At 40.5% G+C, this 14,234-nt stretch overlaps 1 protein-coding gene and 1 non-coding gene across 8 annotated transcripts in view; both read left to right on the top strand.

Annotated features, from left to right (window-relative positions):
• The window catches only part of ATP11C (ATPase phospholipid transporting 11C (ATP11C blood group)), a 192,585-nt gene that overhangs the window by 111,638 nt on the left and 66,713 nt on the right, over positions 1 to 14,234 (top strand). For 6 of the 7 annotated variants that reach the window (XM_037052626.1, XM_037052627.1, XM_037052624.1 and 3 more), the window contains 5 exons: positions 7,749 to 7,877; positions 9,736 to 9,839; positions 11,984 to 12,034; positions 13,019 to 13,083; positions 13,404 to 13,485. In XM_037052626.1, the coding sequence (XP_036908521.1) occupies positions 7,749 to 7,877; positions 9,736 to 9,839; positions 11,984 to 12,034; positions 13,019 to 13,083; positions 13,404 to 13,485 (431 nt within the window). The remainder of the gene's footprint in view (positions 1 to 7,748; positions 7,878 to 9,735; positions 9,840 to 11,983; positions 12,035 to 13,018; positions 13,084 to 13,403; positions 13,486 to 14,234) is intronic. The other variant, XM_037052628.1, reaches the window with a different exon arrangement.
• LOC118991422 (small nucleolar RNA SNORA14) lies at positions 7,941 to 8,075 on the top strand. Its single transcript, XR_005067419.1, has one exon. It is a non-coding gene; the product is annotated as a small nucleolar RNA SNORA14 (small nucleolar RNA).

Raw genomic sequence — 14,234 nt, 5'->3', positions numbered from 1 at the left:
AGAAAGAGAAGCGAGTAGGTGAAAGTATTATTCCAGAATGGTTTAGGACTTTCATATAAATTCATAAAAATGATACTTCCTGTAATTTTATCAAGTGTTATGACTGCTGAATTATTTATTAAGTACCTGGTATTTCTGGACATAAGTTCTCTATAGCCCCAGTGATAAGTAAATTGTGCTGCATCTTAGAGGAATGATGGGAAGAAGGGTAAAAAGTCAGAGAGTTACCTAAGCCAAGCATAGAATGTCTTTCTGTTTTTCTTCTTTTTTCCTCCAGTCTCTGCATCCCAGAGGGGAAGACCGTGTGATGAACTAGGGTGGTTAGGATTTGAAGTTTTCAAACCAGTTGGTAGAAACTCAGTATTGCTGTTCAGCATAAGAACCAAGGCATTCTAAATGATTCATAGTATTAAATCTGTTTCTCAGAGTACACTTAATATAATTGCAAAGCAAGTAGAAGTCTCCCAATCATCTCTCTGTCTCCCATTTTCTCTTTCTGATTTTTGGTTACACCCACCCTCTTAGAAAGACACCCATCTTCTACCTTCCCTTCAGTAGGCTTCATTGCCTTAAGGCTTACCTCAGTCAGGTATAATCTTAATTAAATCAGTTGATGCTGATGTGTGAACTGCCGTTTGATCATTTGATTGAGCCTTCTCTGTGGTATTTGTATGTGTAAAGAGGTGCTTATAAACCAAAAGTGTCTAAATGTGTGGTTGTTGAGCAGAAGCCTGACTTGGTCCATGTCCTCAGAGCAATGGGAAATCTTTGAAGGGGTTCAGAGTCAGGAAGTGACTTGATCTGTTTTTCCCCCTGAAGACATTCTGTTTTAAAAAGACAGCTCTGAAGCGTGGTAAAAGTGGAATCAGGGAGACCAGTTAGATAGCTGCTGCAAAAGCTGGTGAGAGTTTATATTAGCATGAGAGTAGTAGAGATAATTATAAAAATAATACTTAACATTTATATATTACATCAATATGCCAAGCACTCACTTTTACATTATATTAACTGATTTCCTCCTTAATTCACAATAGTCCTAGGAGGTAGGGTGTGCCTTTTTTGGTATTTTGGTATTATTCTCCCCTCTTTATAACTGACGATAGTGAGGCACAGAGATGTTAAGAAACTTATATGCAACTAGCGGACATCAGGATTTAGTGATATGTTGGATGTAGGGAGTGAGATGTGATGGGACTGGAGAACATTTTGGTAAGTGAAGTAAGCCAGGCAGTAAAAGACAAATACCATATGATCTCACCTATAAGAAGCATCTAATGAGGAAAATGAACAAATGAGCAAAATAGAGCCAGGGACATGGAAATAAAGTACGCACTGACAGTGACCAGAGGGGAAGTGGGGAGATGGGGGGGGGAGGGGTCTAGTCAAGGAACATGAATAACAGACACATGGACAACAGGGTGGGGACTGATTGAGGGGGCAGGAGGGATCAACAGAGGGAAAATTGGGCCAACTGTAGTTGAACAACAATAAGAAAAGAATAAAGATAGCCTTCTTGGTTCTGGCATGAGCAACTTGATGTATTTAATAATGCAATTAAACAGAATACTAGTGCTATTAAATAAGGAGAGGAACAGGTTTAGGGACAGGTGGGAGTGAAGGGAAACTAGGAATTCAGTCTTGGCCATGTTAATACTGAGATACTATTAGACATCCAGATGGAATTGTCAAGCCTGGAGGAGAGAGATGTTTAGGTGGAAATAGAAATTTGGATTTCGTCAGCATGTAGATAGCACATGAAGCCATGAGACTGGATGGAATCACATAGAACACAGAGAAGACAATCTAGAAAGAAAACTTGTAGAATCCAGATGCAGATTATTTGTCAGGGAAAGAGTATGGGTTTTGGCATTAGACATATAGGAAGAGTTTAGGTTTACTGATCATGGCCTTTGTTGTATCCAGTCTGCTGATAAGCCCGTGGAAGGAAATCTTTATCTGTGATATCATTCTTTTAATTTCTAACTTCTCCATTTGCTATTATTTTTTATAGTTTCCATCTCTCTGCCCAAATTCCTCATCTGCACGTGAATGTTGTCTATCTTTCATTTTTTAAGTTGAATTTTGGACACTGTACAGAAAAGAATGCTAGAGACCTAGGTAAACAGTGTTTATATTCTGAAGTGGTCAGGCCTCTTTTGTCAGTCCATTAGTGTCGGGAGTTACATCAGTCTTGTCTGGAGTTGAGCTGACTTTGGTTTTCTTGTAACAATTGATATTTCAGTGCACCACTGGACTTCAGGTTGTTGGAGTGCTGGGTTGCGGTTGTGTTGTCCTTTGTGTGGGGCCTGGTGTGCAAAAGGGTTTTTCTCAGTGTTCCTTTTCCACCCTCTGCAGGTCCTACATCCCTGAGATGCTGTGGATGCCTCCCTCTCATTCCTTTCCCCTCCTTCAGTTGCAGATTGCTCTTTCTTGTTATTCATTGATTGTAGGGCTCCTGTTTGGAACAGAATGGTTTCTTGGGTCTCATGCTCTAATCTCAATATTAAGCAGGATTTACATACCTTTACCTCAGGGTGAACTTCCTGATTACTCCCACTCCACTTCCCCTGACGGCTGAACTTTGCCTTTTATCAGTGCTAAGTCCTTGGTAAGAGTGAGTTTTTGCCCCATTCCCAGGAGCAGATGGCTTTTTCTTCTACCTCCTGTAGCAGTAGTGACATTTCCCTGATATTGTGTCAGGGAGAATTTCTTGCCTTTCTCCTAGACAGATGGCTTTTGTCTCAAATGAGGAAAGGGTCCATGATTCTGGCATACAGCCCATCATGGCCTGTATGCCCATACTGGTGAGGAAGGGTCTTTTAAGCCTCCCACCCTCCTGGTTTCTCATGAGCACCCAGTGGATGCCTGTAGAGAACTGATGAGTGGTTATGGGCTCTTCATTTCTATCAGGTTTACATAGATTCTGATGTCATGTTAGCTCCTACCAAGCCATTTATTTGTTCATTCATTCGTTCATTTATTTAAATTACTTTATTGTTGTTCTGTTACAGCTGTCTGCATTTTCTCCCCCCTGCTCCCCCACAACCCAGCCACACCCACCTCCTTCCCTTGCTCCCACTGTCCCCCTTTGTTTTGTCCATGTGACCTTTGTAGTAGTTCCTGAAAACTCTTCTCCCTAATGTCCCGTCCCCCCTCTGCCTGTTGTTAGATTGTTCTTAATTTCAATGACTCTGGTTATATTTTGCTTGCTTTTTCCTTTTGTTGATTAGCTTCTAGTTAAAGGTGAGATCATAGGGTTTTTGTCCCTCACCGCCTGGCTACAAGCCTTTTAGATTTGGTTAGAAACCTAGTTTTCTTCTTATGAACATTTATGGAAGCCATCTCTTCACCCTGTGCTTTTGTCTATTGTGAAACAGTTGTCTCCTTAGGGGAGCTTTTCAGTGTCTGGAATTCAGTTCACTTGGTTGCCTTGCAACCTCAGCTCTCTGATGAACTAAAAAGAAATACGATTTTGTAGATTTTCTAATATTTATGTTGAGGAACAGTGCTATTCTCTTCTGGCTTTCAACTTGCTAAATGGAAACAGAACTCTAGAGTTGATTATCTAACTGGACTGTGTTGTTCCCTTTCTTTAAATGTCCTTTCCCAGTTCACCTTGGCCTTCAGGGTGAACCCTAAAGCCCTAAGCCTGGCCTGCGATGACCTTTGTGATCCAGCCCATATCCATTTCATCAGGACTCAATTTGCACTTCAGATGCAGGGACCTTGGTAGTTAATATATAAGCAAATCCTAAATGTTGTTTTAGAAATTCTTTGTTTGTGGTCTTAATTTTTCCTTGCCTGAGAATCACCTTCCATCCTTTAATGAGTATTTCCTTCTTGTAACATGATTTAGAAATTTACCCTTTTTTCTTTTGTGTATTTAAGCACCAATTATGGTTTTATGAAAGCAACGTAAGTTTGTGTGACTGAGGAAGGAAAGACCCAACAAAATAAAATGCTATTCACAAGTTAGTTCAATTATTGACGCTGTCGCTCTTGGCAACCAATGAAGATTGGTAAAGAAAATAAAATTGTTCCCGAATAGGCCTTAAAATCTTCCTCTTTATCTCCCAAATTATGTAGCAAATAGGCAGGTGTGTCATTTATTAGTTCAGCATTTCACAATGAGTGTGTCTAGCTTGGTGTGCCAAATATTAACTATTTAGCTCATAAAGTTGATTGTCTCCTGCCACCAGCAGCTTCTTCCTGTTATCTGAGGGTGCTATACAGAAGTGCTTTCTGAATATGCCACGGTGTGGAAAACGTGGGGAAGTGCTGGACTGGATAATTTCCTACATTTTCTCCCCCCAAAACGTTGGGAGGAAACTAGTTACAAGGTATTGGTAATAATTATAATTAATACCTATCAGATGGTGTCCGTGTGCCAGGACTTGGCAGAACACTACCTTTGCCCTCATTTCATGCTCAAACCAGTCCTGTTCGGTAGTTAACAATCATCTAGGGCACTTACCCAAGGTCCTATAGGTAAGTGGCAAAGCTGGGACATAAAATCAGGTTAAAAAGTCTTACCTTTTAACCATTATAATATTTTAAAATTATATTGTATGGATTATGCTATTACAGTTGTCCTGATTTTTCCCCCTTCCCCCCCTCTACCCAGTGACCCCCTACTCCCTCAGGCAATCCCCCCACCATTGTTCATGTCTCTGGATCATTTGTATAAGTTCTTTGACTTCTCCATTTCCTTCCTATACTGTACTTTACATCCCCCACAGCTCTTCTGTAACTACCTATTTGTACTTTAATTTACTCTTAACTCCCCTCACCTCTTCACCCATTCCCCCACACCCTCCCATCTGACAGCCACCAAAACCTTCTCTGTATCCATAATTCTGTCTCTGTTTTTGGTTGCTCAGTTTGTTTTTTAGATTGAATTGTCGGTAGATACATATTTATTGCCATGTTATTGTTCATAGTTTTGATCTCTTTCTTAAGTAAGTCTTGTTAACATTTCACATGATAATATTTTGGTGATGATGAACTCCTTTAGTTTTTTGTTGTCTGGACAGCTCTTTGTCTGCCCTTCCATTCTAATTGATATCTTCGCTGGGTAGAGCAGTCTTGGCTTTAGGTCCCTGCTTCTTGCAAATCCCTTGTAGCCTGCAATGTTTCTTTTGAGAAATCAGCTGATAGCCTTATAGGAACTTCATTGTAGGGAACTCTCTGCTTTTGTCTTGCTGCTGTTAAGATTCTCTTTTTATCTTTAGCCTTTAGCATTTTAATTATGACGTGTCATGGAATAGGTTTGCCACTTTGCATCCATCTTGTTTTGGACTCTCTGCTTCCTGGACTTTCATGTCTATTTCCTTCACTAAATTAGGGATTTTTTTTGTTCACTATATTTTCAAATAGATTTCTAATTTCTTGCTCTTTCTATTCTCCTCCTGGTACCCCTATGATGTGGAAGTTGGACCTCTTGAAGTTGTCCCAGAGGCTTCTTATACTGTCTCCATTTTCTTGTTGTTCTGATTGGTTAGTTTTTGCTCCCTTGTGTTCCAAATCATTGATTGGATTGTTGGCTTTATCCGCTCTACTTTTGTTTTCCCTGTAAATTGTTCTTTATTTCAATTAGTGTATCTTTGACTTGTGAGTGGATATTTCTTACTCTGTTGAGGTCCTCACTGAGATCCTTGAGCATCCTTATAACTTGTGTTTTGAACTCTGCATCTGATAGATTGCTTATCTCCATTTCATTTAGCTCTTTTCTGGAATTTTGACCTGTTCATCCGGGCCATGTTTCTTTGTGTCCTCATTTGGCAGCCTCCCTCTGTTTGTTTCCATGTATTAGGTAGAGCTGCTTTGACTCCATGTCTTGGTAGTATGGCCTAATGTAATAGGCATCCTGTAGGGTCCAGCGGCATAGCTTACTGTATCACCCAAGCTGGGTACTTGAGGTATGAGTGAGTACACCATCCTCTTGTAGTTTAGCCTTGGTTGCTGATGGCAGGTCAATGGGAGGGATTTAACCGGGCCAGCTGGCTACAAGGACTGGCTGTGACCACTTAGCCCCAACTTCCACCTTCTGTGGAGGATCAGCGGTGCAGGGTCAGGGTGGTGGTGCTCCAACATGGTCTGTAGCTGTTCCCTGGGTCTGCAGGCTCTGGGGTTTCACTGGTGGTGCAGGCCAAGCTCAGCCCCCACCTGTGTTCTGCCTGGGGCCACCCTTCCTGGGGTATAAAACAATCTGAGATGGCTGCTTCTTGTGCTGGGCTTGGAAGTTCCCAGGTGAAGCCAGGCTGTGAAACTAGGCTGGCTGCTGCTAGTGCCAGACCTGGGGCTCACGGAGGCCTGCTGTTGCTTGTTTGACAGGGTTTAGGAAGTTGTGAAGCATGAGCCAAATCCAGCTCATTCAGAAAAATAGCTTGGGTAGGCTGTGAGTTGGGTGGGGCGGAGTCTCGGGATCTCCAAGGTGGGTCAGTGAGTGGTAGCCAGATTGATGGAGCCTCGGGTACGGTACCAGCTTGCCAGCTCTGTGGGGCAAGGGTTTAGAAAAGGTGCAATGGCCTTTGCTTGCCTTGATACCAGACCTGTATACCATTAGTGCCTTTCGAGCTACTACCTGGTGCTGGAGCTCAGAGGGAGTGAGTCTGGGTAGGTGAGTCCATGTGTTAGTTCTTGAAGGGGAACTGCTTAGGTAGCAGTTTCTTTCACAGACTCAATCCTTGCTGATTTTTGCAGCCAGAAGTTTTGGAGACTTGTCTTCCTGGGACTGGAACACTGGTCTGTCGGTCCTCGTGTGGGGCTGGGACTCCTCATTCCCAATATATCCCTCCTGAAGTTTCATCCATGACATGTAGATGAGGGACCAGTCTGTTCTGCATCTGAGCCCCTCCCACCAGTCTGTATGGATGTGGTTTCTTTACTTCTGTAGTTGTCAGACCCATTCGACTCAATTTCTGATGGTTCTGGGTGATGGTTGTTAAATATTTGAGTTGTAATTTTGATGTAGTTGTGCAAAGAGACAAGCCATGTTTGCCTCTGCTGCCATCTTTACTGGAAGTCTCAACCATTTTGATTTACTCCTACATTATTAAATTATCTGTAGTAGAAAGGGTTCATGATCTCTTCTCTCATTTTTTTTTTCTACTCAGGGTTTTGGTACTTGCATGGAGGAAATTGTTTCTCATTGCTGTATTGACTGTTCCGATAGCAGGTGAATTGGTGGAAAATGACCTATTTGAATTTTTCAAATGTTATGAGAAAAATAGGTGCCTGTAATTAACAGTTTTCTGAGCACTGAAGAAGGAATTGGCACCCAACAAAAATAGCTGTTAACACATTGACAAGAAAACACATTAAAATATGTGTGAATGCAGAGGTGGAGTGTTACTGCCCGGTATTTATGAGGTGCTCAAGTTGAGACATGTAGATTTTTTCAACTCATTCATGAAGTGATAATGATCACTGTCTTAAGAAACATCAGTGCCAGCAACATCAGAGAGCACATGGGTCCCTGGGTGCAGAAGTGTCATTCATTAGATATTACAGTTTAGAACTAAGGTAACCCGAAAGTATCGCAAGTCCTCATAACCTTTCTTGCATTCATAAAGGGGTTGATGGATGTTGTGTAATATGCCTTCATCAGCTTTCATGCAGCGTAAAATGCTGAGATACTTTCTGAGCCTCAGGACAGGAGAGGTCTCTTGCTACTCTTTTGGCTTGCATACAATGAATGCTTTGTTTGGAATTAAGAATATTTATATTTATATTTTTTGCCATTCTAGGTCGGTGATGTAGTAGAAGTACGGGCAGATGAGACCTTTCCCTGTGACCTTATCCTTCTATCTTCCTGCACTAGTGATGGAACCTGTTATGTTACTACAGCCAGTCTTGATGGGGAATCCAATTGCAAGGTAATGCCAACCGCACCTTAACATTTTAAACTCGGGATAGTTCATCAGGAAATACTCCTTTTCTTGCATTCTTAAACCCTCTTGGTAGCTTCGCTCTAAGTGCTTCCAAGATATGAGTGAATGCTATAGAAATTGCAGGAGAGTCCAAAGGGCTGTGCTTCTCCTGTGGCTCAGTCTTATTTCATACCTGCGACATCTGTAAAAAAAAAAAAAAAAGAAAGAAAGAAAATACTCCTTTTCACTGCCTCCTAATCATTTAGCTTATTTTATTTGTGTGAGTTTTGTATTTGAGGACAGCTCTTACATAATTATCTTTGAGCTTCTAAGCAAATTCCTAACTTTGGGGAAAAGGATAGCAGGGTGAGGAAACTGCATGTCCCAAATAAAAGTCACCAGATTTTTAATAGCATTGCCTGCATTTCATAGTGACGTAACCCACTCAGTATTTTATGTAGGCTTTTAAAAACGAGAGTAATCATAAGCTGAAACTATATAACTATAAAAATGATTTCCGCTATTCTCACCTTACAGTGTGATCTGTTTTTATTTTAAAAGTGATGAATATTTTTCTTTAAAAATGCTTGTTCCTGGCATATAGAAAACCAATCTGGAGTAATTTGATTGCTTTTTAAATAGTACCTTAGGGCATAGTTTGTCTAATGTTTGCTTTATTGCAACTAGGAAGAATTATAAATCTGTTAAAGTAAATTTGCTCAAACTGGAAAAATCAGTTACTTTCCTGGTACTTTCTGACACAGTCAGTTCTTGGTCATTGTCCAGAGTTCCATGGGGTATGAATGTGTGTCCTCTACATGCTTCCTTTAAGAAATGATACTAATGTGCTCACCTCTGTGTGTATACGTGTGAGTTCTCCTTTGTTTATTCCATCTTGAGTTGAGAACCAGGACTCAGTCTAAGAAAAAGGACCTGAAATGCCGTAGATGACTACATTCTACACTTTAAGAGTATGATGATAAGCTAGTCCCATTTAAACTGTTCAAAAACAAAGCTGTATTCGAGGGAATGTCGACATTACAATCAAGAAATCTACCTAAAGATTTCCTAAAAGGGGAAAATGTTAAGTTGATCCAAAAGTCAAATCAGCCAAAAGTACATAGGTTTTCAAAGTCAGGAGAGAGTTTTAAATATAGCTCTGGCAGTTAATATTCCCCAAAGACTAGGTAACAGCTTTCCCTTCTGCGGAAGTGGTACAGTCTTTGAGTCTGTGCCAGCCTTTCTTTGATGATTTATAAATGGGTTCACTGGAGCTTGCCTTGGGTTCTGCGTGAATCAAGTACATGATGCACACTAGTAGAATATTCTGTCAGAATAAAGCAAGACACATCATCTTCCTGCTCCTTATATGAAATGTAGCCACTTTGAGCATTTTCAAGATCATTAATTAAGCTGTTGGTATAATGGAACTATATTACTGATATTTTTCTTTCTGTTGGCAAGATATGAGCAGTCTTATGACCAAAAGGGGTTCAATTCATATGTGGATATTTACATCACCATACACTAGAGTGAGCAAAATAATAGGTCTCGGTAAAAATAAATGTGTTAAATTTTTATGGGGGTTTCAGTTAACCACATACATGCTGCAGATGGAATTCTCTCTGCTATCAGTATCAAGAACAGCGTTTCGCTTTTTCATTATCTTTGGAATCCCCTTGCAGCAGGTTCGTCTTTCTGATTATTTGTAATATATTTCGAGACTTTGGAAATGTGCATCAGTACTTGTATCACTCTGCCAGGGCCTCTTACTAAAACCTACTGTGTTTCTGGAATCAGGTGGGTGCATGACTATGAAAAGAAATACTTTCTTGGTTTTGCTTTTTCTTCTGCTTTCATCTAGACACATTATGCAGTGCGTGATACCGTTGGACTGTGGACAGCTGAATCCATTGATACCCTCCGAGCAGCCATTGAATGCGAACAGCCTCAACCTGACCTCTACAAGTAAACACCACCTGGTTTCATTTTACTGCTGTCTGTTGGCTCTGCCTATCTTTGCCACCAGTATTGCAAAGAAACACCCACCACTTACCAGCCTCCTCTCATTTGTGTTTTTATGAGCTTATTCCTTCCTTCTGGCAGAGAAATGAATCAGATCAGCCTTGTTCACTCTCAGCCCAAGATAAATCATTATGGGCTCAAGCATCTTACTTTTGATGTTCCTTTTATTTTTGTTATGTGTAAACGTGGCCATCCATCAAATCCTAAAATGATATTATCCCATAAGACTGACCTACCAAACTCATGCATTAACCAGAGGTAACTAAAACAAATAAATCACTTTGTGTGTCTTCTGGCATCAAAGATAGAAGAGGGTGTGGAGCCATGGAATTAGTAGGCACTCTGTCCTTTTATGTGATGACGATGATGATGATGATGATGATGAAGAACTGCATGTTTTAAGTAAGCTTTTTTTGGTCCACAGTAAACAGTTAAGTGAAGGGAGTAGTATCATGGTGTGATGGCCTCTGTTTTACTATACTTAGGCTTTCTGGAGTAGATGTGGTGATGAACAGTAACTGGGTTGTCAGGAATTTGGAATTTGATTTTTAAGCTGGCCAGTTTGGTTGATTAGAGCATGGTATCAACTCAGGTAGAGTAACAGTTTTTCCCCGGGTGTGCCAGCTACTTTCATTGTCTTACACCGCTGCAGGCGGCATCCATTACCTATTCCAGCCGTCTCGTTAATGAATGCTAATGGTCATAATGGGTCAGAGGGTTGGATGTAGCTTATGCATGCTCAGTCGTGGAGAAACAAAATACCAGTAGTGGTCCTATTACAAGAACAGTGCCCTCCCTTCTACCCTGCCTTCCTTCTTCCCTCTTTCCCTTCTTCCGTGTCCACCTTGCTATTAGGAACTAGGACCACAAAGCAAAACATCTGTTCCCTGCCTACAAGGAGCTCACAGTTTGCAAAGGAGATAAAACAGTAAAGCTAGACTTACAGTACAGTGAGGTAAGAGAGGTGAATTCAAAGGTCCATGGAAATCACAGAAAAGGGAGTGACTGAATTAGAGACAAATATACATCCTTGCATAATTCCAGGGCAACTCCTAAACTTCCTAGTTACCTTAAATATGAAAGAATTTTTTTAGGTCAGGGAAGGTTAGTCCTAATTCTCTAGACTAGATTGAGTGCCCTTACTGTGTGACTGCAGAGTGCCTTGTACTTTCACTACCCTGGTGGTGTAATCACTTACTTTGAAATTGCCTGTTTGCCTGTCTTAGGGTAAGTAATGTCTTTCTTACTCATCGGTGTATCTGTAGCACCTAGCACAGTACCTGCACAATTAATATATGATGAATGAACTAGCAAAGCTTTGTATTTTGGAATACAGTAGTAATTTTCATTTTCCTGAAAAAAGAAAATGCAGATTATAAACTATAACACTCTTGTTAAGGAGGGGGTCAGGCCTTTTTATCCCATTCTTTCAGAAATGCAGATTACCATATGTCTAGCCATATTAAGTGATTGGGTCAAGCTCAGTAATGACATCAGCTGCAAGACAGTTGGAATTTTCCAAGATAATAAGGATTCCCTGTCTAAAACTAATACCGTGGTTCTCAAAGGCTTGTCCAGGCCAGCAGCATCAGCATCGCTTAGGAACTGGTTGGGAATGCAAATTATCACCCGAATCATACTCTTGGGTAGGGGCCTGATAAATCTGCACTTTAATAAGCCCCTCAGTGATTCTTTTGCTCAAGCCAAAGAACTACTGAAGTAAATGATGGGTTTGAGAGTTGTGTTAGCACCAGAAAACTTTCTTCACGTGGATCTGAAACAGAAGCCAATTATTTATATAAAGTATAAATGAGAGGGGTGTTGTGTGCATATACCATGCCAAAGAAATCTTCAGAACCAAGTTAGAATATTTGTTTGCGTTCTTATAATATTATTTTAAGAAGTGGGTTAAAATGTAAAACACCTTGCCGTTATTTCATAACCTTTTTTCAGAAATATAATGGACATGCATAGTTCCGAGCCTTATCTCTTTTGCATTCTTTATATTTTGATCCATTTTCATATTTGTGATACATAGATTTTACCTGGATATAGAAAACTCATTTGCTGTTGTCTTCTATTTGCAGATTTGTTGGGCGCATCAGTATCTATAGTAATAGCGTTGAGGCTGTTGCGAGGTTAGTTTCCTATTCCTTCATCTGTCTGGGGGTGGGGGATGTTTCGCTTTTAAGTCCATTCAAATGGCCAAATACATTTTTTAGAAAGAGAGATGTGAAGATGAATAAATCTGGAGTAACTAGCCAGTATCCCACTAGAGGGTCTTAAATAACGAACCCTTTCATTGGTAGGGGCTTTTCTGTGTAGAGTGTGTGTCCTGGCTGGGAGAGGGTGGTATTAGAAGTGATGCCGAAGGTTCCCAGAATTGCAGAGCTCCAGACACTTTGATGTTCCCAGATCTGTTCTAGGCACCATTTTGTCCTTGGTTGTTCAGTGGTTTAAGGGAAAGTCATTGCGGGTATGGACAGTGGATAAAATGCTGGGAGAATTACCTAGACTTAAGTAAAATAAAAGGCTAATCATTTGTAACAAAGGAATTCATATAAAAGGGGGTGTTTTCCCCCCTCTTCTATCATCCAGTGCCTCAACTTTTCCACTTGGCCTTTATACCATACTCAAAGGGTATGGTATAAAGCCTTTTCCACTTTTCCCGCCTTTATACCATACGCCCGGTTGCCCAATGATCCCCCCAAAGGCGGGTTTACTCTCCTCTCTATAAATATGTCAGCGCGTCTCTTCCACCTCGACATTTGCCTCCCCAGTCTTTTATCTGTCACCTCTTTCTGTGTCTTGCTGTCTGCTACTTTGTCCTGTTCTGGTCTTGTTGTCTATGGCTCGTAACCCTTCTATCTCTCTGTGCATCTCTTTACCTCTGTGTGTTATTGGCTACTCCCGTATAGCGCTTTTACCTGTGCTGTACCCTCAAGTAACTTCAGAGGGAAGGATCTTTCGGCTGGTCCTGGGGAGTAAGCATGTGATACAAGTAGACAGATACATTCTGAACCTAGGACACAGATGTATGGGAAAATTATGTCCCCAAAGTTGATGGTGCTATTTATTGGGTTGTTCATTTTTCTATTTAGCTGTGTTCGTTTTTTGTTTAGGTCTCTGGGACCTGAAAATCTCTTGTTGAAAGGAGCTACACTGAAAAATACCAAGAAGATATATGGTGAACAATTTTTAAGATATACTTATCAGAAACACACTTTATAAAGCCTGCGCCTGAAGAGTACATGTTAAAAATTGAACATAGATACTTGCCATTGAATCTTAGCTTATTTTTTGGTATCAGGAATTTATAAGATAGTAAACCACCTTGAAGGATGCCATGTTAGGTAGAATTAAAATTATACTGTAAATGATATATCAACTGTTGAATACAAGAGGGTTTAAAATTCCTACTTTTATAAGATGGAAAAAAATGCATAGATCCAGGGAGGTGGGGAGTTGGTTGTAACTTAGTTTTCATTTTATTCTCTTATTTCTTAGGAGTTGCTGTTTACACAGGGATGGAAACCAAAATGGCTTTGAACTACCAAGGGAAATCTCAGAAACGCTCTGCTGTTGAAAAGTTAGTGTGCACCACAATTTCTTTAGTTGTTATTGAACCAGGGTAGTTACTTCTCAGGAATTCCAATAAGAACCATAAGGAAAAAACAGTATCAATTATAATAGCAGCTACCTACCAGTTTGAGCACTTTTAATGTTACAGAAACTGTGCACAATGATTTGTATTTCTGATTTTGTTTAATACTCTAAGCAGCTCTATGAAGTAATTCCTGTTAGCCCATTCACGTCACAGGTGAAGAAATCATCTCAGAGATAAGTGAGTTACCTAAGCTCACATAGATACAAAAAGGCAGAGCTTAGTTGATACATAAATATATTCTATTTGCTTCTGGATAATGCTGTTATGTTAGTTGTTATATTTAACAACCTATGGTTGTTATATTTAAGGAGTTTCTACAATGTAGATGATAGTCTCCAGGCAAGTGTTGAAGTGGAACCCGGCCCGGACCTGACTATTGTTGGCATGGATACCCAGCACATCAGTGACACCCTCCCCATAGCTCTACTTGCAAACTAAAAGAATCTGTAGTAAGCTTGAGGATTTCACATTTGCTCTCCCAGCCTGTACTTTAGGATTCAGGGAAACAGACAACCTCCTCCTCCTATTAGGGTTGAGTAGGTAATGGTGTGTGCACATGTGTGTGTCCTATCATTTTATAGGATCCTTACTCAAGGTGTGTGAATCTAGTCAGCCATTGCACTTTGGGGAGCACTGGTCACCAACATACAGGTCAGGCACGGCTTCTCCAT

This window comes from Sturnira hondurensis, unplaced genomic scaffold, assembly GCF_014824575.4.
Source record: "Sturnira hondurensis isolate 20B ecotype Veracruz unplaced genomic scaffold, ASM1482457v3 Scaffold0007487, whole genome shotgun sequence".
Classification (NCBI taxonomy): Eukaryota; Metazoa; Chordata; class Mammalia; order Chiroptera; family Phyllostomidae; genus Sturnira; species Sturnira hondurensis.
The sequence above is the reverse complement of the archived record's forward strand: the minus strand, read 5'-3'. Positions and strand labels throughout refer to the sequence as shown.